Source organism: Agelaius tricolor, unplaced genomic scaffold (assembly GCF_023055355.1).
Source record: "Agelaius tricolor isolate 1412-34295 unplaced genomic scaffold, bAgeTri1.0.p SCAF_3, whole genome shotgun sequence".
NCBI classification, from domain to species: Eukaryota; Metazoa; Chordata; class Aves; order Passeriformes; family Icteridae; genus Agelaius; species Agelaius tricolor.
Window position 1 is genome coordinate 55,923,038 of NW_027269263.1, and position 27,405 is coordinate 55,950,442.

Sequence of the window (27,405 nt, forward strand, 5' to 3'; positions counted from 1 at the left end):
TGATTCAAACCCAATGTGAACAGGATTACGGACAGCACAGTTAGGATTTTCTCCCATCATAGCTGTGCTGGCATTAACAATTTCCAGAAAAACTTACTACTGTAAACACAAGATAGAAATTGTAAGACAAGGCAATGGTTCCACAACAACATCAACAAAGGCAAAAGACAAAAAGTAAGAAAGTGTATTTTACATTAATCTGGTTACTACCACTGCTTTGACAAAACATTGAAGACTTCAAAACTAAGGAGTACTAACAAGACCTACTAAAATGGGAAATGCAAATTATGGGGTAATGCAAATGTATTCCTGGAAGGCAGAGTTCAGGAATGCAAATACACCTTACCTGCACAAGCTGTAAAAGATAATGAAGAACATCATCATCTTCTAAACTTTCCAGTTTTTGAACTGCCATTGCTCGGACATTTTCATCTGAAAAGTTACAGTCTAGAAGTTGCATTGTGAGTCCAACATCTAAAGTGCTCTGATCCCAAGCCTCTTTTTTAGCTAGCAACTGGTATGTTTTGGCCACTATTTCTTGTTGTCCCCATTTCACAGAGCTAAGCAGCTTAGGATATGCCTTGGGGTGCTTTATGCTCTCATATCTAAAGTGCCACAACAGTTCTTTGTCCTCAGGAGAAAGTGGATTAAGTGGGTCAGTTGCTATGATCTCTTCAAGTTGCTTGCGAAGCTGGTTGGGCATTTCAGCTCGGGTCCTGTCCCCCTGGGGGTCTGATGATATCCTGTGCTTGGGCAAGGCAATTGGGTGACAATATTTGTCCAGCACAATAGAGATAGCCATGGAGTTTTCTTTATCTGGGTTAGTTGCTGATGTGAGTTTGTCTGCATTTATACTTCCTTGTTCTTCCCCCTTACCTGGAATTTTCCACATGTGGAGCACATACTCCCCACTTCGTAGCAAGAAACGGTGATCTATCAACAAAAGATTTACATAATACAGAAGCTGGGTTTTGCATTTTGCATCAGAGTTGGAGGATTCATGTGACTGCAGGTTTGTCTTTGCAGATGGTCCCTGTGCTTTGCCACAGTATATCTGAAGATTCAGGAGTGCTCCTTTAGGCAAATCCTTGATTTTGATATCAAACTCTAACCAAATATTCCACAGAACCTCCTCAGTAAAGGGCTTTGATGAAGTTCTTCTCTGTGAAAGGAGCTGCTGCCCATGTTGAATGTTAGCCTCTACAAACACAGTAAGATCAGTATTTCTTGGTAAAACTGGGATATCAATGCCAATTATTTTCACTCTAAATTTTCTATTACAATCCCACAAAGAGATAGTGAAGACCCTCTCATGATCTTTTCCATCTATTGTCAATTGTTCATGATACCCTGTAACTCCTGTACAGTCATCCACCAAGGGCCATTCTTCCTTCTGAACCTCATCTTCATTCGGGTCCGGGGGATTGTCGAGGACAAGGTGGATTTCTTCCCCATTCTTAAGGCACTGTCTTATCCAGTGAAAATCTTTGATTGGTGTCTCTCCAGTAATGTACTCATCTCTGCCACAAATCCTGAGAACAAAATCCAGCTCACTATGATCTTCAGGAATGTCCATCAAAGACTTTTTCTTTGCCATTTTTGTGAAAAAGCTGTGGAGAATCATATCTGGAGTGTCATCTATTGACACTTTAATTTTCTGACTAGTCGTTCCCCTATGTATGATTATGAAAATATTATTATTAGTGATCTTTTTAAATAAATATTCTGGGAGTGGCTTAGATGTAGTCCATGGGTGCATTGCATATAATTTAGGATCTCTGCAGGCTACCTCTATCATTCGTGGAGTGACTAATCTGCGCCGGGTAAATTCTAGTTCATCATCATGTACATTGCTTACATCAGTGACATCATAACCAATCAAATCATTAAGTTGCTGCTGAAATTCCTGAACTTCTTCTGATGGTTTTTGTTTCTGGACAACATAGATCTTGCCTACCTTCTTCTGTAACACCTTCCAGTATAGTATGCAGTCCAATGTCTGTAACACTTGATGTTTATCATAAATTTCATACCATTGCCCTTTCTTCTGATACTGCAGAATAAACTGATCTGGGGTGAATGCATGGTAGAAGTCTGTGGTTTGACTCGTCTCTATTGCACGCATCCAAATCTGTGCCTTCATTTGCTCCACTGTACAGTTGCCAGCTATTTCAAGTAACATCATTTCTGGTGCTTTAGTATGTTTATTGCTTGTAGGTAAAATGAACTCAATGGGTATCAGTTCCATGGATGAAAAACTACTCGATGTACAATGAGGTTTCATTCTTCTTCTCCTTCGTTTGTTTTCGTCTCTCATAACAACGGGCTGTTCATGATCCCCCAACTCCATGCCAGAAGAAATCTAGCAAAACATAGAATTACTTCATTACTTTCTCATTTACATTTATCTTTTCTCTTACTTTTTAACTTTTCATATACATTTTTTGTATTTCCACTTCCCCTTAATTTCTGGTCACAAATACTTGATTTACATGAACCACTTCAGATGTAACCTGTTCAATTCAATACCAAATATAAATAAAAGACCTTGAACCAACTCTCCAGGGATTAAGTAATTTTTTAAGAGGTTTTAAACATCCTGCCCAGATTTTACTGAGGATAAGCAGTTTGACTGTGCAATCTCCATATTTATTAGTTCTTGCTTCTATTTGATCAAGCACTGATTCTTCTGCTGCCTCATCTGTTTTGTTGCTGCTGATGTTAACATATGTGGGTTTTCATAGAAATCAAAAGGCACATTCCTGTATATGAATAGAATGCAGTCCCACTGAGCTGCAGGAATGGCAGAAAGTAACAAAACAAGCAATTTATTTGCAGTCTGGACAGACATGAGCTTATTCCCAGTTTTCTCTGCCTCTCTTTTTAGTGATGAGGAATCAGGACTTCAACCTAAAAACCAGCCCTTAGGATGCAAAAGTCAGGGACTATTTCTGAAGATATATTTAAAGTGCATCTAAATTCAAGGCGAGTGTCCTTAGATGTGCTTCTTTTAAATAAATCAATTCCCCAGACTGATAATATCCATCCATTTTCAAAGTACACATTGCCAATATGAACTATTAGTTTGTTACAGAAGAAAAATCCCCCAAGCTGATGCTGATTTATTACCCTATACATCAAATCACACCTAAACCACCAGTAAAACAATATTAAACATGAGTAGCCCACCTTATCAGCATTCAGTAAACAAAAAGTATTGTTTCTCAGTTAATCTCTATTGACCAATATTGAAATGGAAATTGTTCAGTGCTGATTGAGTGCACTCACAAAAGCCAAGTTACAGCAACATACTGAACTTCTTTAACAAGCAACACTTTCTACACATAAAATCCTTAACTGCTGGAGAAAAGTAAAGCCAGTGTAATGATGCTCTAGCAGATAATAAAAGAAGCAGATAAAAATATAAAAGATTAAATTCAAACAACAGAGCATGCTAACTAAAATTCTCGAGTTCCAGAAAGCAGCGACTGCAGACACACCACCTCTATAATTGACAAAGTACAAGGAAATATTACCTGCTTATAAAACCAAGGCTGAATTGCTGAAGATTATTCATTTGTTTAATTTTTGTAGTTCCTATTTTTTAAAGGAAGATCATTCACACAAAAGATTTCTTTGTTTAAGCTGTTCTGCTTTTCTTGCTCGGTCTCATACCCAGATGCAAAGGAAGTTCTGCACTTACCAGGAAGGAAGTTTTAACCAAGTTGATTATACATATGATTGCTCATTTTAAAAGAAGTCAGAATGCTTTTCCTGTTACAACAGTAAAAACACACCAACAGTACATAAATTTAACACACACATATAGAAGACATATTTAGAACCTTTTAAAAATAGCCAAGAATAATCTGGGCAATAAAATTTAATTAATTCAAATAAGATATTTAAACCAAATATATTTTTAAGAGATTAACTCCCAAAAGAATTAAATACAAATAGTAGATAATAATACAACTAAATATGCAATGTTGCATGATTTTTATTTGCATGGTGATAGCCATTTAAGGACTCCCAACTTAAATTCACTAGAGATTTCTAAGCCAGTCTCCATACAGGCATCTCAAAGAGATTGTATATGCCAAGGATCTTGCATGGTAACCTCAGCAGCAGAACCACTGGGCAGCCTTACCCCAAATATCTTTAACTCATTCATTTATGATTACAATCACACAGTGAAATCCACTAGAAATGGCGACTTTAGATTCAGGAAGAAATCAAACCAGAGACTTTCAACCCTAATTCTTGTGATTAACTACAACCTGAGGTGCTGTTCTTTTACTAAAAAAATAATCCCCACAGAAAAAAACTACTATGGAAAACATGTACAAAACAGAAAGAAAAGACAGAGAACCCTCTAATTTCATCCTTTTTCCTTATGCCTTTTCCAGTGGAATACTGATCTTTTGAAGAGCAACCAGCAGTACAAATCCTACAGTGGTAGATATCATGCAAGAATGATGAGTCTTGAAAAGAAGGGAAAAAAATGAAACAGCTGGAAGGTTGTCTACCAACAGTGAAGTGCCTTTTTTTAAACATATGCATGTTTCCTATTTATAAGACACATTTTTATAAAAATGTGAAAAATAACCCCTCCCTCTGTATTGGCAAAAAAATCTGACAGTATGTTACCTGCCTCCAACATGCCAAGCTTGATTAACACTCTGCCAAGATTGAAAAGCAGAAAATACCCTCCACGACTGACACAGCTCTTCTCTCTCTGAGCATCACTCTGCTTGTCAGCTAAGATCTTTTCTTTTTAGAGGTTATTTTTCTCAGAAAGTCAGTTTGGGGAAAACACACTCTGTCCCAGATCCCTCTATCTTTTAAAGCCAGTATTTGAATTTTCTTAAGGTAGTGGTGAAGTTACCTGAACATTTTGTTGCTGACATGAAATCTACCCATCTTGGCCAAGACACATCCAAAACTCATCCTCCACCCACATTCAGCCTGTCAGCATCCATCAGTCACAGCCTTTGCAGCATCTCAGCACTACACACGAAGCTTCTCTCTCATCTCAATTCTAAAATACAATGTAGTCATATATTTCTCTTCATTTAGACATAAGCAACTAGTATTAAGGTTTTTTCATGCCAACAGGCAATATAAATTTTTTGCAGAGTCCTTCCTCTAAAAGTCATTGTGCTGGCCCATTAACTAAACTTGGAGTCATTTCAATTTCATTGGGTTCTGCAGATCTAGGAAAACTTTGTGGTTTAAAATGTCCTCAGCCTGCTGCTTGAGTCATGCACTTAAGGATTAATTATTCCAACATATATACATACAAATAGCTTTTCTACCACTACTCCATAGATCAAGACCATGAAGACAAGCAAAGGCAGCATCTCTCCCTCATGCAGCAGACCTGTACATTTCTCAGTGAATGCAATCCTTTCACACTCTCATCCACTTATAAAGGCAGGTAGAGCAACACTTCTGTGGGTTCAGATATCCCCCCCCAAATTGCATCAGACGCAGCACAAAAATGTGTGGCACTTCTGTAGCTGCCTTGCCCATACAAGGCTGTCTTTTCCCCTGCATTCATTTGGCTGTACTTGTCATGTCTAGTCCATTCCATCCCAATATCCATCCCCAGTTCTGCTCTGACCCCTTTTCCTCAGCTTCAGAAGGCAGTTCTTGGAGCGACAGCTGTCTCTCATCTCTCTCTGCAGTGACCCATTCTTATGGTGACACCACATTGTATCCATTTCCTGCTAATCCACTGGCAAAACCATATTTCCTCATGCACATGAATCATAAAACTTTGATATTTATAATGAAAAATCATTTCACATCAAGTTCCTAAATCCTTAGTCATGCCTAAGCTTTACTTGCAATATTGACACTTCAAAAACTCCACTGCAACAACACCCCCAAAAAAGGGAAAAAAAAATCACTGTGTTTCATTTCGAATTCTAATGAGCCTCATCAGCCCTGAATATCCCTGTATTACAAGAACTGTCCTACAGTGGTCTAAAAATCCTGATGGGGTCCAATGGAGAAAGAAAAGATGGGCCTGTAAAAGGTAACTAAGACAAGCAATCAGTTTTGCCTTTGTCTCCAGTTGTATTTCTATTTCATCACTCAGGTCAGCAACCTGATCATAATAAAACCAGCAAAAAAAATGGTTAATTTTCAGCTGGATCAGTTCCTTTATCTGACTCAACACTTGCAGGAGTGGTTGGGCAGTGATGGAAGAGAAGGAAAGGGAATGGAGCCAGTACAGTTAAGTATAACTGAGACTGAAACATGATTCACACCAGGATTAGAAGATACACTAATTAATAAAGTCATCAAATTATTTGAAAAAACTGGCTGAAAGTTACTTTAAAAAGACAATGCGGTATTACGACGTATTACTTATTTGGCTACAAAAAATTTAGGATAGCTGTCAATCTTGACTGCTCTGTTAAGACTATGTTAAAATTCTACCAGTTACTATCATGCTTATTCTATATTAGCTCCTGCTTCTGTTTTAATCCATCATGTGAAAACCTTATTTCAAAATTATTCTTTTCACTTTAGTGTGAACTCCTTCCCAGACAACTTAACTTTCAAGAAAATAAGCACTCTCTACCAGAGTAAGAATTACCTTGCTTTTTATTTATGAATTTATATAAATTCAAGAATTTACATGCTTATGTAAATACAACACTAAAGCTTACATTCACAGTTTTAGACAAAGTTCACTTGAAAGATAAATTTTAAAAACCAAAATTACTATGACAAGATTCAACGTTGTCCAAGCAGCCTTGCTTGGAACATCTACTTGCCCACACTGTTGTGTAGCAGGGCATTACTTTTCACTTGCTGGACAGGAGTACATCTTCCCTACACCTGCAGTGATCCAGTGCTGAACTTCACAGGTAAGATACAGCACTAACATTTCAAGTGTGAACACAACAACAAAATACCACTTGACTCAATTTCTTTGTCAGATCCTCTAACAACTACTAGCACTAATGGGAAATAAATCACTGCAGGTTCCCACTAGCAAGTCAACTTTACAGGTAATGCAGCCACGTTCCTCATCAAAAGTATATGAGCCAGCAGACACAGCTTGGTCGGGAGGCTGAGGAGTCAATCAGACTGCAATTACAGCTGTAGCATTTTCAGGATGCCCTGCCTTCACCACCTTTAGTTTCTATATGAGTTATCTATTTGGGGCTCCTGGGAAAAACAATAACTCCTAGCTGGTTCTGTAAATTTAGGTAAGAATTTCGGCAAAATTCTAGTTAACTGGGGTTACACAAGTGATGTAGTAGTAATCTCAAAGTAATCCACCTTGGAAGCAACACTTCACAGAGTTTTAAAACCCAGAGATCGCTGCTATTGTTCCTGACGGGACACACTATTTAGACAGCGCCTGTCAACTTGGACCCGGTTTTCCCACACTGATTGTTAACTGAGCGATCTAATCTACACCAGCTACCAACTCCCGAATGCCCTCAGCTATTATTTCAAGGGATTGTGGTGTGGACAGGTTTCATGGTCTACATGGATCAGATAGACACAAGAAATTTGTTGGATGAGGAAACAGTTACTTATTGTTTAAAAGCCGTGTTGTAGCGTAGCTGACTCACTGATCTCAAGACTCGAGGGAACTGTCTACTGTGATCCTTCACTTCGCATTGTTCCATTCACCGTTCCAACAGCTTCCTCAGAGGGTTTGGCATCAAACTCGTTAACTCCTGTTCGGGCCACGACGTGAGGCGGGACCAAGGCCGCGAGAGACCGGGCAGCACGGGGGGCTCGGCAGTGCCGGCAGTGCCGCGGGGCGCCCCCGGCCAGCCGCACACCCTGCGGAAGGGGCTCTGCGCACGGGACACGGGAGGCGGCGGGAGCAGCGGCCCGGGGCCGCCTCCCTCCCTCCTTCCCTCCCGCCCCCGGCCCACCGCCCCGGCTCAGAGATGGCGGCCGGCGCCGCCCGCGGGAGGGTGAACCTCGCCGCGCCCGCCCCGCCGGGGCTGCCGGGGCCGGGGGAGCCCTGCGGCGGGCGCGGGGCCGGGGCGGGTCCGCCCGCGGCCGGAGCGGGTAGCGGAGCCGCGGCACCACCTGCGAGCCCGGGCCTCGGGCAGCGCCGGCCCGGGGCGGGATCCGCCGCGACCCCCGCTGCCCCCGGCACGGAGCTACTCACCGCAGCGGCGGCCCCGGCTCCGGCCCCGGCTCCGGCTCTGGACAGGTGTTTCCCTCAGCAGGAAGCAGCGCGGGCCGGGGGCCGGCGGGGAGGCTCCATAGCCGGCGGCAGAGGCAGCTCCAGAGCCGCCGCCAATCACACGCCGGGCAAAAAGGGAACCGGCAGCGGGGCCTCCCCGCCCCGCCCGGCCCCGCCGCGGCCTCGGGCGCCCGGGCCCGGCCCCGGCCCGGCCGCATCGGCCGGAGCGCGCACAGAGCCTCTGCTGGGGAGAAAGCACTGCGGCCGCGGTGAGGCTCAGTCAGCACAAGGCACGCACGACGTGTCCTGGTGGCAGCTCCGGCAGCAAAACCTCCCTGGGCGCAGCTTCCCGAAGTGTTCCTTGCCCAGGGCCCCACGGCCGGCTTGCCCATGGCACTCCTGCAGCGACCCCCGCCTGCCCGGCCAGCCCTGACAGCTCCTTCAGCCCCACACCTCAGGGCAGGGACAAATTAGTTTGTCTAAACTGCCCTTGAAAACCCCTGGAGATGGCAACCTACTCCAGCGTGGTGGTCTTCTGCTTAGCAAAGATTTTCATGCTGTCTGATTAAAATTCTTCTCCTACAGACTGAGCATCTCGCTTGTCTTATTCCTCTTATTCAGTTAGGGTGTTTTCTTCCTCCCTCCCCTCTAGCTACTTTCATATTTGAATTTGCTGTGTTAGCTGTTTTTCTACTATTTTTCCATCCCCAGACGGACAGTCCTGGATCTCCCTTTTTAGGTCATGTTCCTTAGACCTCCTGTGATTCCTGTAGCTTGCCTCCGGGGTCTTGCCAATTGGGCCACTTTTTTTTTTTGGAAAGCAGTGCTCAAAACTGGACATAGTAGTATTCCAGCCAAGGCTTTGCCAAGGCTGCCCACAGCAGGAGGATTAATTTATCAGCCTTACGGTGCCAGACTCCAACTGCAGCTCAGGCATAACTATTCACATTGAATTCAAACAAACAAACAACTCCCCCTCACCACTCTTTCCCCATTCAGGCTGCTGTCTGTTTGGCTCTGAATGGAGCTGAGTGTTACTGTCTCCACAGCTCTTCTTCAGAGTGAACAGCAAAACTCTTCCCATGATTATGTTGAGACTTTTTTTGACCCAGATCTTGCAATGAGATTCACAGGTGAACTCTGTATGGGACAGAGCACACACATGCCCTGAAAGCTATGCTGGCATAAGGTTATATCTTCAGGGAACACTCTACAAGACCATAAGTTGCCACATATTGTAATTTTTCTAGGTACACATTCTAAACTTCTATAGAAAGACAATACCAGAAGGAAATAACTAGTCTGTTACATGTACAGATGCTATTATAAAAAGTTGGATAATTGTTGTTATAGCATGGATGGATTCTTTTGACTAAAAAAATCATTTGCGTGATGTTAAGAATCATACCAGCCTGAAGCAGAAAAGAGAAACCTCTGTTTCAAAATGAATATCCATTACAATGAGCTGTGTCTGTAAGGAATCATAATAACTGTACTGGCCTCAAGTTCCCTTTTACATGAAAGCAAAGCAAAAACCTTCAACAACTTCCATGTGATGTGTGTGCAGCACAGGGGAAACACAGTGCAGACTCGCTTCATGCTTGGTTTTGCCTGGTACAATGGGTAATATCTGTCGAAGCAGTTCAGCTTTGCACAGCATTGCTGAATGCTTTAAAAGACAGTTAAAAGCCTTATCAAAATAGGAAGTCTTTTTTTGTTGTTTTTGGCTGGATCCCCAGATGGATCACTCCGGGAACACAAGTGTAGCCAGTTTGGCAACTAATCCTGTTAAAATCCGTGGACTTTATTTGGGGATGCACAAACATATGGAGATTTGAGCAGCTGAATAAAAAACTGTCATTTGTCAAAAGACAATTATAGAGGGGATAATTTACAGCCAGAGCAAATGACACGTTTTGTGTTGATTTCAGCCAGAATTGTATAACATTTTTTAAATAGCTATAAGTAAATGTAGTGTTATCCGCAATGAAAGAATAAATTATTGTACCTATTATATTTGAGAAAGGTTGGTAAACTGAAAAACTTGCTCTCTTCAGGATTTAGTATGTTAATAAATATTACATTTTTGCAGTTTATCTTCAGCTCAATTATATACAGCTTATTTTCTTTATTGCTTTTTCTGGCAAATGAAGTAATACAAACTTTTCTGTAGGTGAGGATGCTCTTCTTGCAGATTGTATATTCTTTAGAAATACACATTTTAACATTATTTTATCCCTGTTAATTTCTAAATGTGACTTAAAACCTTTCCCATAAATTATCATTTGGTTTGTTGGTTTTTTTTTAGTCAAGAACAGCCTGCACAATAAATTGAAATGCATATTTGACTATATCAAAACCAGAACTTTAAAGCAGTCAGGAATGCCATAGCTTAATGAAGAAAGGTGAAGAACGCAATTTGATATTTAAATGAAGCTGATTTAATCAAAATTAGTCATGCAAAGATGCAATCATTTTGCTAATATAATCTTGTGGGGTGCAGTCAAAATGCAATTATTTCCTTTATCTACCAGCTGTAATAAAAATATGACAAGAAATTGCTGTCATGATTTTAAATGGGAGTTTTGGAGGTTGAAAAAATGTAAGATGGTATCTTTTGTATCTTCTGCACAGTCAAACATCAGTTTTTATGCCATTTAGTGAGAAAGAGCGATAAAGAATAACAGCCACATTAAATGCTCAGCAACAACTTTATATACTGACATATGTTGGATGTAATATTCTGTTATCATTGACAAACTGGGTTCATTGCAATTTAGGAAATAGTATCTAATACTTTGAGTTGGTTTTTATTTTCAATATTGTCAGCAGAGAAAAAAATTAAATGCAGAAGCTTTGTAGGTCTTGTACAACAAAGTCAAAGCCTACTTGCCTAAATACAGCAATAGCTATGTTCAGTTTTGTAACTGCTTCTCTATGTAAAGAAAATGGAAGAACCCCAATGTATGTATATACATTGTCTATCCTGATGGAATGATAGGTAGCCTTCTCCTTTCTTGGGGAATTTAAAAGCTGGAATTTTCTAATTGTGTTGTAAACTCTTTCTGATGTATTCAGGGGAAGATTTAAAATAAATTGACAGAATCCCTTCATTTTACAGCTCTGCTGTGAAAACTGATCATGTAAATATGTGATCAGTTGTATTAACATCATTGTCATTGATTTTTCCATATGCGCGATCACATGGTAACTTTGGTATCCAAAATAAGCTTTTCTTCTTGCTATAACTTGCCAACAAGCAGAGGAGGAGTGAACTGAATTTGAGTTTGGCTTTTGCATCATGTTCTAGGTATGGTAGCTGCTTGTGAAAGGGATGTAAGTGACAGATAAGTGTTGCCTGCAGATCTGTCCTCCATTCACAGCTTTATGTCATGGGAAAGGCAGCTCTACTGATGCCGGCTCTGGGTCATTGCTTGGGGAAGCAGGAGAATGCTTTGGGGAAATAGGGGGATCCAGAAGAGCACATTAAGGCTGGGCTCTTTCTGCATCCCTCTGTAGGCAGTGAAGTCCTCTCTGAGATGTCTCCTATGTGAGCTTGGCTTCAGCTAGAAGCTTGGTCCGGGGAATCCTTTAAGATCTCCTGGGCATGAAAGAAGCCTTGTGGCCTGATCCAGAAATGTTTGCTTTGAACCTCTGTAGGCAGAGCAGAGCCAGAAAATCTCTAACAAGGAAAAGACAAAGAGTCTTTCCTATCTCTTTCCCATCTCCTCCAAGAAATCCCCACTCTTTCCTTTCCTCCTAATAGATTGGTGCTCCTGGTGATTGAGATTTTGCACAAAATCCCTCACTTCAAACACCTTAAGCTTGCAAACAGGAAACAGCAGGTGTTCAGAAGCCTTCTGAGATACATCTGCTGAAGACTTTGTTTCCTATTTTACTGATTTAGGCTGTTATACTTCAGAATAGGTATTTAAAGCACAGGGGTGGGAGTGCAAGCTGTTTCCTCTGTACCACATGCATACACACTTCAGCTGAGATGTAAAACTCACATAATACCTCTTACTAGCTTGAATGTCTTTTTTTTTTTGTCTGTTCACACATGTATGAGTTTGTCAAGGAGAGATGCTGTCATTGTGGTAGCAGAGTGTGTGTAAACAGATCTTTAAGATCACTGGTTATTCTTAAGGGGTGGAGAAACCCACAAGTTTTTATGGCTGCTGACAGAGGGAGGTCTCAGTATTAGGTGGTGATGCAATATTGCATCATCTCGTGGTGTTGGGACATGACAGAGGAAATGAAAGAGGTCAGAAATAGAAAAATAAAGAAAAGGAGTTCCCAATACCAACAAGGCCTCTAGTCTGATAGCACTATATTAAGTGCTGTTTAGTATAAGGTATGGACAAGAATTCCTCAGTCTCTGAAAGTTTCTGACACAGAAAATAATGAGTCTAATTTGCTGATACATTATGAGGTTTCTTTAGACAAGATCTCTGAACTGTGTTGCTGTGCTATCCTCCTATCCTGATATTTATTGATCTTAATCTTTAAAAATTTGCTCATCTGTATATTCATTTGTTGGGGCAACCTTCAGTCTGTGAGGAGGTAAATATATTTGCATTACATAGGAGTTATGTAAAGCTAGAGTTTTATCAGAGGATTTCTGTATTTTTTGTTCTCCTAAATGAGTAATGTAAAATTATTTCTCCTTTAATTACCTCATTGCCTCTCTCTGTATATTAAAGCAACATATCCTTTAGACAGAAATGTTTTCCTTACCAGAGGTTCAGGCACCCCACAGGCTACTTGATCAGCTGTCATAATACTCAGGAATACTAAAAAGATATTTAAAGAGATCTATTTGTTCCACAGAGTTCAGTTGAATACAAAATTTGCTACAAAGAAAGCTCCTTCCCAGCCTTGTCTTTTCTGCAAACATACCCTTAATCTTCTCCAACAGCTTTAAACTTTAAGAGGTGGCCTTAGCAGAGTGTCCAGATCACCACATCTGAGGGGATTCTGGGGACTGAACAACATGATTTCATTCCAATTCATTCCATTAATTCCATTTTCATTCCAAAATGCTGAACCCCTTGTACAGGAAGCCTGTGGCAGGTCTGTTTCAGGAGGAGGCTGGGGATCCTGTCTGGGAGCTGGGAATCCTGTTGGGATGCTGGGTTCACGTCTGTGACAACACTGCATCCACTGGAGCTCATCGTAGTGGCAGCTTTGCTGGATAAACACCTGTCCTCAGATTGGAATATAGAGCTTCTGGCTTTACAGACAAGTCAAAGCCTTGCCAGCCAGCACAGCCATGATGAGTAAAAGCCATTTTCAGTCCTGGAACTTTGTATATTTGCTTCCTAGAAAGAAAGCTGAGAAACCAAATTCCACGTGGGAAGTGTCAACCCTTACACACAAAATGAGGACAGCATTATGCTGTGGATATTAGTGTTTCCTCATGTGTCTGTCTGGTCTGTATAGATGGCTGTCCATTTTCTATGTCAGCCAGAGGTGGTTGTAATATATGGTAGGAGATAATTCATGCTATATAGGTATATATGTGTGTATAAAATATTGTGTAGATCCAAAGTTATGTCTTTGACCACTGTGGCTGGGAACAGAGTTCTATTTTCATGTAAGCAGTTCCCGGACAGCATTAAGATAATACCAGGTCTGTTACCGTATGAATGGGACAGTCCTGGGCCATCATCACCATCATCGATGATTTCCCTGGCATCTGCACCTGGGAGATAGCATCTAGACCTTCCTGGACCATGATTGATGGAATGTCTCAGAAACTCACAAGACCTGCACCTGGGCATGATTCAGGATACCAGTGTTCAGGAACTGGTATCACCCTACTACATATCAATACAGCCTCTGCCTGGACACTCAGGCATTCGTCTGGATCTCTGGATTTGTCTTTGTCTGTTCCTGCACATGTATGGATTCTGCTCTACATGTGAAGAGACACAAAGAAATGTGTGGTCATCCTTGCCTCAGGCAGAATAAACTGTATATAAGCTGGCTGCTGGAAGCACTGGGGTGAACCACTGGGGACACGCTGTCACTTTGGCAGTGGAACCCTGGTTCACCCAGCGCCTGCACGTGGGGCTGACGCTGTCTTGGCTGTGGTGGTTTTTCGAAATTCTATTTTTGTTGTTATCGATCCAATAAATCTTTGTTAAATTTTTCATAAATTTGGCTACCGATTTGATCATTTATAACATGGTTAAAGACAAACATGGAAATATAGCCCAGATTAAACAGCTGGTATTGCCAGACATCCCATGTATTTTAGTATTCCCTGAGTTACCGTCACAAATATTGCATTATCTATAAAATGCATATTTTCCTGCTAGCAGTGGAAAGCCAGACATCTCCAGCAAAGTTTTGCAAAGCCTCTTCAGTATTTCACAGCTTGAAGCCTGAGCCATTCAGCATGGGGAGGATGTGGTAACTAAGGCCAGTTTGGGTGGGATGTATCCCAGTCATTTGTGGAAGGCAGTCATTGTGGAACTGCTGCAAAATGCCAGTCAGAGCCTGCTCTTCACACTCTCCACAAAGAAAGAAGTGCTTTATTCTCCCTTGATCCACACTTTGGGTTGCAGTTCTTCACCCCAAAGCACAAAGGGAATGTAGCAATATCAGTCTCTGCACCATGACTCAGAGTCACGCTACCTCACATATCAGCTGGATACCTGCTACTCTACTTAGGTGTGATAGAAACCTTTAATATCTCCTATTTCTAAAGTTAAAATATGTCAGTTGGCCAGATCATGTTTTCCAGGACATGTAGAACACCAACCCCAAGTATGTTGGTCAAGGTAGGCCAGCTTGCCTGCAGCACCTGTGTGGCTGAAAACAGGCAGGGCATTGAGCTGGATCTCTTTATAGTTGTTCATCTGACTGTCAGCAATTGAACAGACATAGCCCACAATAATAATTTCATGAACAACATTCAGAATTTCTTTGATGCATTTCAGAAGCTACTGGAAGTCTTCCTAATTTCACATAATGAGGCAGACATGCAGGAGCCTTGTGTTTCATCCCAGCAGGGAGCAATTGTTCTTCTCTGAGAAGGTGATGTTCTTTCCCAGTATTTTCCCCTTGTGTCTCCAATAACAAAATGTTTTAGCTGAGATGGTGTGATTTTCCTTCTTATAGAGAGTAACCTAATTCTGGAAAGAATAGATGCTGCAGTCTTTCCCAAGTACAACAGTACCCTAAAAGGGTGTGGTAGGTTGTCATGAATAAACACATAGAGATGAGGAACACATGGGAGGATCCTAGGATGGTATTTCCTTTATGATCTCAGATGATTTAAAATACTCCAGATTGGCTTTGGACTTTTCCTGGATTCCATTCAAGAGAAGAAAATAAAATAAATGTGTAGAAGATCCTGCTATATCCAGAGGAAGAGGACAAGACCACACCATAGAGGAATTATTGATATTAGAGATGTGTAACAAACCCAGATGAATGAGTGACTTTGAAGACTGCATTTTGAAAATCCCTCCAAGGCAGTTACTACAAAATGCTACACAGAAGAGCTTGTTTTAGGCACAGAATTTGCTGGTATTGGGGTAGCAGGCACTGCAGGGCCTGCCCCTGAGGAGTGGCTGCAGGTGTGGTGGGAAGCTGGTCCTTATGAATGAGGATCAATGCTACAGAGCTTCCCTGGGGAAGGGTGACCTGCTGGCACAGGACTACCTGGTCCCCTGGGCTCCAACACCTGTGAATGGGGCTTCTAAGACTTCGATGAAAAAGTGAAGCCCAGAAGAGTTTAGTGATTCTGTCGTCTTGACAGGCTGAGCACTGGAGGTGGCAACCACACTTGGATTCTTACTTTTCATTGGTTTTGCCTCTGTTTCAAGTAATTAGCATCACAATGATTGTAGAGGAGAGGGACATTTGAAAAGGTGTTGCTGGGAGTTTAGGACTTAAGTGTTTGCACCCAGGAGGTTACCAATGAAGGGAGCAACCCAGAAGACCATGGCTTGACTGTTCAGTACATGAATTGACGGGGCATGTTAACAGCTCAGGAAAGAACAGTGTTGGCTGAGTTAAGTCTGTTTCACCTGGATAAACAGCAAGATATTCAGAGCAGTGTCCTTCTGCTAAGAGTGAAGGCATGTCAAAAGCTGATTGATCTGAAATCCCAGATTTAGCCTGTGATGCTCTGGTGAGTACCATGAATGAACCTCACTGAAACTCATGGTAGATAAAATATATTAAAAAATATTGTCATGGAGGCCCATGACAATACAATGCATTCTTAAAAAAATAATTATTTAGGTGATGCATGGTCCATAGAGAGGTGCCACAAGAATGAATATATTTTAGGGTTCCATGTAGTTAAGGGTTGAAAAGTGTGGAGCCAAGAACACTGAAGGTCCAGAAAGGATCTGATTTTGGTGGGTGCACATGCAATGGTAGCAGTGTTTGTGTTTGCAGTCATTTCAAAGGAACTTGGCGTTACCCTGTTTTCCAGCCTTAATTCCATGAAAGGAGGAGTACAAAAAACAAGGATTTTTACTAGTGATTAAGGATGAAACCAGCTGTTTCAGTTTGAGTTTGTCTGATAATCTCATTTAGCCAAATTATGTACGTTGAAACGCTGTGGAGTTTGAGATAAGCAAATCCATCACAGGTCCTGTAGCCAGGGACAAGGGAAGGTCTTGCATTTGATGGAGAAGTACTTGCACTTGCTTGGAGAAGTATTTGTGCAATTTTTGACAGTGAAACATGTTAGAAAATTGAGCACAAGTCCCAGTTCAGCCCATGGAGGAGGATTCAGACCAGCCTTTGGAGGTATATCTGTGAGGAGTACACTGGCTGGCATGAACCCAGACCTTTCAGCTGACCACAAACCCTCTATGACATCACTGTAGCCAAGGTTTTTTACCAAACCTCTCTGACCTACCATGAACCCAGACCTTTCAGCTCACCACAAACCCTCTGTGGCATCACTGTAGCCAAGGTTTTTTACCAAACCTCTCTGACCTACCATCCCACCCAGGGACATGCCCCTTGCCCCCAGTTTTGTGCCGAGGCAGTAAGTGTGTGACCTTCCCTGTACCTTCAGGCATGTACCTTGTGCCCGACCCTCCCCGGCCACCCCTGCCCTGCTGCAGTGCCACAATGACGGCAGCAGTGGCCGGGCCAAAGGGCACAAAGCCAAGGGGCTCCTACAAAGCGACCTGCGGCATTTCCTGCTCGCCATGGCTGTGTCACTGTCATGGAGATATTTTATGAAAAATCCTTTTGACAGGATTTTTTTTCTCCTGAGAAGCTGAAAAGCCTCAGAGGGAAAGAAAAACAATAATTATCTGCTGCTGTGGAATGCAACAGGTGCATCTTTGATTGGTCCATGTGAGTTGTTTCTACTTGATGACCAATCACAGGCCCAGCTGTGTTGGGACTCTGGTCAGTCACAAGAGTTTATTATCATTCCATTCCTTTCCTTGCTAGCCTTCTGATGAAATCCTTTCTTCTATTCTTTTAGTATAGTTTTAGTATATCATTTTCTTTTAATATAATATATCATAAAATAATAAATCAGCCTTCTGAAACATGGAGTCAAGATTCTCATATCTTCCCTCGTCCTGGGACCCCTGCGAACACCACCACACGTCACCGGCCGCGGGTGTGACGTCACCGGGTGCGGGTGTGACGTCACCGCACGCCCGGCCAGCGCCGGCATTGCGTCATGCGCAGGGACAGAGGGACCCTGGTGCTGTGGTGACACCTGCTGGGCCGGCAGGAACATCACCGGGGCTTTGTCCCGGCCGTGAGACAGCGGGGAAGGAAGGGCTCTGGATTTCCGCCTCCAGCTGTCCTGCGTCACCCACGGGCTGTGGAGAATGGTGTTACTCACCAGAGTTACCCAAATGTCAGCCAGCAGGGCTACCCACGTTAGTTAACCTATCCATAGTTAGTTCTGGTTTCAGTCATTAATATCTAAGTAATTAAAGATCCTTAGGGTATGGAAATACTGAGTATTTGTGTGTTTCTGGAAGAGTTGGTGACAATGATTTTGACTTATCTGCGTTTCAACTACATGTGTTTCATCCAAAACAAGCGTTAGCAGAGCTTTCACATCCCAACAACTCACCATGTAAATTGTGTCATGTAAGCATCTAAATCCAGTTCTGGACATCCAAATCCTGGCAGAGAGGAGTAAGACAGAAAAGGGAGGAGCTCAGAGTGCTGTGCCAGAGCTGCCTCTCAGCTGCCTACCAGGCTTTGAGCTGAGGCTTTGCCAGAGATGAGCAGACAGCTTGGATTAAGGAGCTCACATCAGAGCTGGGGTCTCCAAACACTTTTCAAACTTGCCTTTGCTGGGGATTACAGCTAGGGGTGCCCAGAAAAACTCACCTATCCAGGGGTGCCACATGGACCAGTGAAGCTTCTGACATCTTCAGGACACTAACATCCACACACAAGGGTGGCCTGAAATTGTCCCTGAGGAACATGCATTGCATGAGAGGGTGGCTGCTGATGCTGGGACTGGTTCACATCCTGGCTTCAATAATCTTCCAGCAATGTGAATCTTGATGACTCCCTTGTAATTTCAATTTTTTTCATCTTCCTGACTTCATTTTCTGCAAAATGTTTCCCTTCCTTGTACCTAGCACTGCCCATGCTTTTGTCAAACCTTTTGGTAAGCCCAGCAATATCTCTTCTCTCAGCTCAAATGGCTACATTTGAGGAACGTAACAACTTTATTTCTCCTTCTGTGTGAAGCAGATAACCATCACAGGCACAAAGCTCTGCATTGAGTGATACCAGGAATACTGAGGCAGCCATATGTGTTGCTGGGCATCAGATGGAAGCCTAGGCTTTTTCTTCAAACCATCTGCTTTTGTGCAGCCACCTCTGCTTCACAGCTTCTCAGGTAAAAGTCTTTAAAAACTCTTAAATGAAATCTACTGTCACTTCAGTTATTAGACACAATGGGATATCTATGACAGAATATTATCTGCCAGAATATCACCATGTAGCACGGTAAAACTCAGCACCCTCAGAGCACCAGCAGATTGCTGATGGGATGGCTTCTATTCAAGCTCATAAGATAATAATTATCCTTGGATTTACTGTCACAGGCAAGCACAGTCCAGGACAGATTATTAAATTCAGATGTAAAGATCTTAGTCAAGATATTAGCAAAAGGGATACAGCAAATATTATCAAGTTCAGTAAAAGAAGTCAAATGGTTATGAAACCATTATAAATACTTTTCCAGTAACATAAGAAAATGATCAAGTTATACTTTATTCAAAGAAAAGAATGAAAAGCATCCCAGTAGAACTGCATGCTGACTTATGGGAAATGATATTTTAAAAAGGAGAAGCCACCATTTCTGATGAACAGTATGAAGTTAAATTGTATGCAGTCACCCCAATAGTAGTTACTTTCAATACTAGGCTTTTCTGGAGCAAATTGAGTTTTTTAAGAAACATCTATCTCTAAGTTGAAAGATAAAATTTAAAAATGTTTGATCTCTATTAATAAGTTTGAAATATATTCAGAATAATACCAACCCCCAAAAAAGCCTCCTTGGATTAAAAGACTTTCTGTGGGTAGGTAGAAGGATGAGCTGTTCACTTTTGAAGCTGGTGGTGCACAGCCCTCCCTGCCTCCCATCCTTAGTCACTAGCCATGGGAGATGGACTTTATTTGATAAGTTGCAGATACTCTTGGCCCTTCACCAGTTAGGAAGAAACCCCAAATACCACTGAGGGCACAATAACTTATTTCTATCAGAGAGAGCTGGAACTCACTGGGAACCTCAGCACAAGGAACTGCTGGGAAATGTGTTTCTTTGGCACTCACTTGGTGGAGTGACAGTGAAGAAAAGCCTGCTGTAAAGTTTGTTTACTCCTAGAGAAAAGAAAGAGAGGAAAATAGAGAAGCTAGTTGTTTCCCTTCAGAAAGAGAAAACATCTGCCATTTGGTTGGAGTGGGTGTAACTTGCTGGCATGTTCAGCCAAAGACCTTCCACAAGGGCATTCTCCTGCCTTCAGTCTGTTCCTGCTAGACACGGGGACAGCACAGGCACGTGAGCTGTCCCATGTGGGGGAACAGGTCTTACTGTGTTCAGCCACTCCGCAGTGATGATGGAGACCACAGCGCTTGGCCAAAGGCAGGAGAGTTCTGCCTGCTACACTAGTGTAGCCAATGACTTCTCTGTTGTTGCTGCTGCTTGCAGTGACCTCCAAAGTATCTATCAGGAGAAGGAGGAAATCTATGCACAGAGCTGGGGCTAAGGCATCAGGGATGTAGAACAGGCAACTAGGAAATAAATGACTCATAGGAACTAGGCAGGGATGTAACAGACAGGGAATATCTTGTGCTCACAGCCTTGCGGTGACAAATGATAAGAATTCAGATGAGAACCTTTTAGACTATGGTGAAGGAATATGGCACTGTGCAATGAAGAGGGTATATTCCCATTCCTTTTCAGTCAGGCATGTTATTGCTGTTTGTGTGATGTTTGTTTTATGACAGGTAGCTTGTTTATGGTTTGTATTCAATGGCTGGCTTTCTTGCATGTGCTCTTACAGCCACGTGGCACATAACCAAATCCTTTTATTAGTTATTCAGTCTTGATACAATAACCTAGACATTATTGGAGTCTTTGCAGGCAGACAGCTGGCCAGCTGCTAACAGCTATCTACAAATATATACCCTGCAGCTGTTTGGCTTTAACTGAAGCACTGTTTCCCTAAGGGTGGCCTTATTTTCAGAGCAACACTCAGTGTGGGGAGGTTTACTGTGCACAGGTGAATGGTCTGGAACACATCTGCCTGTCCTGGCACTCAGGATGCCTGATTCCAGGATCTTCCTGTGTTTTCCACAGGTAACCAGAGTGAACATCTCTACAGCCCATGGCTGGCCCACATTCTGTCAAAAAATCTTTAGGGAAGTGACAGACATCTATCTCTTCAGAATAGTAGGTCTCTTGTTGTCCCTTTGCTTTATATTGATAGTGATCTCCATTTGTCTTGGGTGAAATGTGATGAATCTCTCATTACTGGCACTTAATGTTTTTTCTGCTTGTAGTGGATACAGAAGAATTCCTTTGTGTCACCTCAGTACACCTAATGCTTAGAAAATGGAGGAGGAGCACATGTATGTCAGTGCCTGTAAAAATCCAAGAATGCAATCCTGGAGCATGCACACTATCAGCTTTAGTGTATTTTAAACACAAATTCACACCATCTGAAACCAGAATGCCCCTTTTCTCTTTAACAAAAATTCATTAATTTTCTATAGGCATTTCAGATCACACTTAGATAGTATGTGATTACATCCTTCACTTGCTGCAATAGGACAGGACAAGTTGGACATTTTTCTCAGCCTTATAAATTTCTATTTTCTCATGGTAAACTACTTTGTTCAGCAGGTACCACCTTATATTAACATATTCCCAGTTGAAACTGGTTATGGTAAGATTCTAATTTTCTTCCTTTTTCTCCCTTTCTAATTATAGTCTTTGAGGCCTGCTTATGGGTTACATAAGTGATGACAGATGTCTTTTTCCAGTATTTATTCCTTTTAAAATTAATAAGTGCAAAAATTTGTAAACAAAAATCACAAGTTCCTTTATAGGATTTAGTTTTCACTCGCTCACTCAGCTTGCCCAGAGGGGAGCCCTGGGTCTCTGTCTCCACCATGCTTCCCACCCTCAAACTAGGCCTTGTTGCAGTATCTTCAGAACTATAATTTTATCTAGCCTTGTAATGTTAATTATTATTTTCATCATGCCCAAAACAGCAACTGCCACTTATGTTACCTGGAGGAGGATTAGCATCTCCAGGCTATCCTCCAGGTTAAATCCTGGGGAGACACCCAAGCTTCTCACCAGCACATCCAGGCCAAGGCCTGATCCTCTGGTAGGATTTCTTTTAATAGTTATTGTTAAATTATTTTTAACCATGAATTTGTCTAATTATTCTTTGGATCGTGTAAGCTTTTGAAACCCTTGGCATCTTGTAATTACTTCCACAGCTCAATTATGCACTGCATTGAAGAGTGTCTCTTGTTTGCCACCTGAGAATTTGATTTTTCACCTTCTATATCTTGAATTAAAAGAAACAGCAGACAACCATTCCCCATTTTTCTTCCCATAAACATGTTTTTCACAGGCCAGAAGTCTAAGCACTCAATCCTTGTACAGAATTGTTTCTTTACCATGCTAAATCGTTTCCTTACCATGTTAAATTTCATACTCACAACTTTTCTAGGTCTAGGTGGAAAGGAATGACATGGTTTGGTGGCAGGTGAAAGAAAAATAAAAAGGGGACAAAGAGGAAAATGAAAATGGATTGAAAGCAGAAGGAACTGCGTGCAAGAGGAACATTATAGGGAGAGGGAATGAAAGATGAATGGGGGTTGTTTGGGTTAAAAAATGAGGTATTAGCTTGACAGAGAGAAGTAGTAGCTGAAAAGGGTAGTGATGCACATAATGAAATAAAGATGACCTCAACAACCCTTGGGAATGGTGGGAGCAATTTCTTCAGGTGATGATTTGTGGGGGCAGCTGTACTAAGCTGTGGGGTGCAGCAGTAGTTACAGTCCGTGTCTCTTCCCAAAAATAATGAGGTGAAACTTTAGAAGTTGGTGATGTCAATTCTCACACTGTTGATGGGGAGAGGGATGGAATCTGAGTGTTGCAGTCATAGTGGTGGTTTGTCTCTTTACCTGGGTGTTAGAGGAGAAGAACATACAGAAGGCAGCTAGGAGCAAAGCTTCTTGTTCATTCAGAGTACCTGGCCTACAGGGCAAAACCAAGAGGGTGAAGCCAATTCTACAGCTGGCCACTATCACAGATGGACCTTCAGTCTATTCAGACCATTTATTCAGTGCTTCTCCCAGCTTAAAAAAAAAATAGCTGTTTGAATCCAGCTCATCTTCTTTGCTGGTAAGAGTTGTTGCAAAGGAAAGGGAGTGGGCCTGCCTCTTCTTCCCTTGGGAGCTGCTTTTAAGTTTAAGCTCTTCTGCCTGCAGCTGAGTCTGCACTTCCTCTCAAACCTCCTTCTTCTGACCTGGACCGTGCCACCCTGGTTTGACTTGACTTCCTGGCTTGGCATCAGAGCTGATTCATCATGACAGTCCTCCTGGCTGATCAGTGGCCTGAGGCTGACCCTGACCACTGGCTCCAGACCTGCTCCTGATCTGGGCTCACCAACACACCTTCCTGACACCCGTGGGTGAGGCAGTACTCCTGCCTGTGTTGTCACCCTCAGCTCCCGTGGTCTGTGCCTTCCCTGGTGAAGCAGCCTGCCTGTTCTGCTCCCAGGATTGTTCCTGTCACCTTATAGGGCTCTGCATTTCAAATGCAGAAACTGTTGGGCTTGGTGAAGTGTATCTACATGTCAGCTAAGCCTGGACAGGAAAGAGGGGTTTTGTCCTGAAGATATTTTCCAAATTCCAAAACATTTTTATCCTGCCATAAATGTCAGAATATTCAGAATAGTTATTTTGGTGATAAATTTAAAGCAAACAACCGCTCAGGGCTTACATCACTTTTGGGAGATTAAGGCTCATGTTTTTCTACCAGTGCTTGATTAGTCACCTCTACAGAAGGCAGTAGTGCTAAAGAATTATACTAAAGAAATCCTACACTGTATTAGCCATAGTTTGAGACAACTGGGTTGAGTGATAGTGAGAGAGTTGAAGTCAAGCATGGATGTGCCAGATAACCAGTAGCTCTATATCCAAATGGTTTCCCAGTGAAAACTCTTTAACCTAGTTTCACTAGCTTTGTTCATCTTTAATATCAGCACATGAAGTACTGCTGAAAATAATACCTTTTTACCAGCAGTAACTAAATGGTGTATCTTTGGATCAGAACCTGGAGATGCTGTTTGAAGTGGAAGGAACTAGGGATTTGATTCCAAATATGAAGTGGTGAGTAACTTACAGGACTTACAGGAAAGGTAATGTACTGGAAGATAGCCCATAAGGAAGAAGAGGAGGCTGCATAGGAGTGGAACCAACTTAACAATGACCAATTTGTTTTTGTCACATCTCCCCACTTCTGCTCTGGATGTGACATAACTGTAGGTTAATTTAAAGAAGAGATTGGTGTAAGGAAATTATAATTTTGACTGAAAATATATCTACAACTGTGATAGATTTAATTTCAATGTAATCAGGATTCCAAGAGGATACCTATTGAAACTAAGCATAACATTTTTCTGAAATCAGTGGAGATAAATAGGTGAAATGCCCATATCCATGCTGACAGCTAGCCTACATCAGACTTCAGTGATTTAAAATATGTGTGATTCAGTTTGCCATCAGGTGAAGCATTTTCTTGCAATCCAGTTGTCTTCCTCTGTTAATATTTTAATCCCTATCTAATCTTTCCACTTCTGTATGGAAAACTGGAAAACTCTTCATCTACACATGATTAAACCTCTCCTGGCACAAGAACAGTCTGCTAGGAAATGCCTGCCGGTGGGGAAAGTCATTTCTACAATCTCTGCCTTGGTGAGCTGGACGTTTTTGGTGTTCTTTTTATTTTGGTGTTGGTTCAAATTCTATGCAAATAGAGATTATGCCTGGCAACCATTTCCAGCAATGTTTTATTAACAATAATTCTTACATTAGTACTGGAGTCCCAGCCTTTCAGTTTTCTCTATTGTTTTCTAATTTAGTTTTCATTTGCTATTGTATGTGGCCTGTACATAACAAGATCTACATCTTATCCATTTTGTACCTAAATTGTTTAATTCTACAAACATTGTGGGATAAAACAGAACACACAGCGAGCAAAGCAAACCTGTATTGTAGGATATTGTACTATATTAGTCAGTGGGAGGAAGTGGTGCTTTTGGAAATACCATCTCGTACTGGGAGGAAGTAAATGGGCAGGAATTTCAGTGATTCAGCTTTCAGACAGGGAGGGACAACCAGGAAGAATCTGGATCAGGAAGAAGCCAGAAAAGGAATGGAGAATATAAAGAATATGAAAAGGAAGATGATTCCGGTGCATGTAATGTTGAGGATAAATGTGGTGTTTCTCTGTTATGACACGTCCAATCCATCGCTACAGACCAGAGACACCAGTCTTTGTTTCGGACAAAACCTGAGGTTAGCCTCTGGCATCTTCATTTACACTTCTAAATAATGATCACTTTTTCCAAAGTGATGGGCCATTTGCAGTTCTCACTGCCTGCAAGGGAAAAATGAATGGCTCGGGCCATGAATTGCAAATGCCGAGCACTAAGCAGCTCCTTCCAGACAATGCAGTGGGACTTTAACTTTGAGTTCCCAGTGTTGAAAGCTCACGACTCAAAATGCAGATGTAAGAGAATGCTAATAGACAGTTAAAATTCTAGCTTAATTATATGGCTTTAATTAGACCAATAGTAACCCGTATGTGGATTCTCTTAAATGAGAGCAACAATGGCTCGCTGAGCTTAAACTGAATAATAGCCTGTATAAACTAAACCAAACAAACTGGAGTAAGTGACCATGTTAGGGCTCACCATGGGTTTAATTAAGTCAGTAAAAGATTGAACCATTAGCATTTCTTATTTGGAGGAGCCTTCCAAAAATAGCTGAGGGGAGTGGGGATCAAATATAGATGATTTGTTAACTTCGACTACTTTTTGACTTTACAATGAAAATTTGGGTCACTTGGATATTTTGGAAAATATTTAATTCAATTGCTGGCTGATAACGCTTGTATATGTCTCTGTGACAACAAACACATTAAAACATCACAGCATTTCTGAAAGATAATCTTAAAATTCTGCTAAATATGCTACTCATCCACCTGGAGCCCTTGCAGGTTCACCGAGGATGAATGAACTCGCCTCTTTTGTGGAGAGCCTTTATAATAATGCAGATCATGTGCAGGGTCAGAACCTCTGCTAGTATCTGTCGTTGTGCCTGTATTAAAATGAAGGGTATCTATAGCTACAGAGAGTCTTTGATTTTAAAACATGCAATCTAAAAGCCCAGCTCTCAAGATACTATCAATCCATTTTTATTCTTTCTTTGTAGCAATGTTACCGAAAATGGTCAAAATAATTAATGTCTTCAAATGATCCAGTTTTGATATTTATTGTGTGCTGACATGAATTCACAAGAATTTTAAAATGATTATAAGAAATGCTGTGAACCAAGTGCTATGGAACTATAAATAATTAGAATATTTGGAGGAATTTATATAAATCACACTTGAGGTGTTTTGAATTGAATCTACGTTGAATAACATAACAAATACTTTCAAGGAAAAGAAAACGATGCCGCCAAAACTAATATGGCAGACTTCTAGCAGGTGCAAGTCGGGGCAGGATCGCAGCGCAATAAAAATATTCAGCTCCTGTGCTGTGAGGTGAGGCGGCCAACTCCGCGCTGCCCCCGCCGGGTCTGTGCCCGCTCCCAGCGCGGCACCCGCGCCACCGCCAGACCCCCCTGCGGCGGGGACGAGGGCCCTGGCCAGGGGTAAGGGAGCTGGGCGGAGATAAGCCTCGCAGGCTTCTGAAGCCCATGCCTAACTCGGAGAACAAAAGAGAGATTCAAAAGGAGGTGTTAATGCTAACAGCTAAATCTACATAATAATTGGCTGCTCGCAACTTTCACTGAAACAGAGAGATCAAGATCTTTTCCACCTAAAGTGTCTAAAGCTCTCTCTCCTCTGCCCTGTGAAAGTGCCGAAGACGACGTGAAAAAATAAAGAAAACGGGTTCTGTCTCTTTCCATTAAAACAAACACAGCGGGCAGTAGGTTTTGCAAGATTCGTTTGGACAAAGAGAACAAATAAGAAGGAGCCTGACTAAGACGTTGTCCAATGACACAGTAAAGCTGCTGTAACTATTTAATAAAGCCACATCCATATGACATACAAGCATACATATCAACTCCCTCTAACTCACTCAAAGGATTTGCAAGGGTAACTTTTCTCCATGGACTTTATGCTGGATCACGTATTGTGTCCTCCTTAGGCCAGCATAATACATGAATCCAATATAAACATTGCATTGTATCCTGTGGCAAGTTCAACACACAAAAAAAAAATAAAAATCAATTGTGACTCTCTCTGTTCTGGAGTGAATTTGTCCTGTCAGCTCATCTGGTAATGCACAAATCTGGTAGGAAGGAAAATGGCAGCACAGGCCGAAGAGTATCACAAAAAGAATTTATTAATTGAGATGCTCAGCCACATGGTATCAAGAAATAAGATCCAATTAATAACATTTAAAAATAACTGGTGGTAGGCTTTAAAAATTGTCTGGTTTGAGACAAGG

At 41.8% G+C, this 27,405-nt stretch overlaps 1 protein-coding gene across 4 annotated transcripts in view; it reads right to left on the minus strand.

Annotated features, from left to right (window-relative positions):
- Positions 1-8,818, minus strand: part of PIK3CG (phosphatidylinositol-4,5-bisphosphate 3-kinase catalytic subunit gamma) — a 33,893-nt gene extending 25,075 nt beyond the window's left edge. The window contains exons 1-3 of one of the 4 annotated variants that reach the window (XM_071423921.1): positions 7,602-7,922; positions 3,537-3,774; positions 347-2,362 (exon numbers count right to left, since the gene is read on the minus strand). In XM_071423921.1, coding sequence (XP_071280022.1) covers positions 347-2,350 — 2,004 coding nt within the window. In that variant the 5' untranslated portion in view covers positions 2,351-2,362; positions 3,537-3,774; positions 7,602-7,922. Of the gene's footprint in view, positions 1-346; positions 2,363-3,536; positions 3,775-7,601; positions 7,923-8,155; positions 8,614-8,691 lie in introns of those variants that run through there. The other 3 variants (XM_071423922.1, XM_071423920.1, XM_071423919.1) reach the window with 3 other exon arrangements.
- Positions 8,819-27,405: the final 18,587 nt, after the last annotated feature.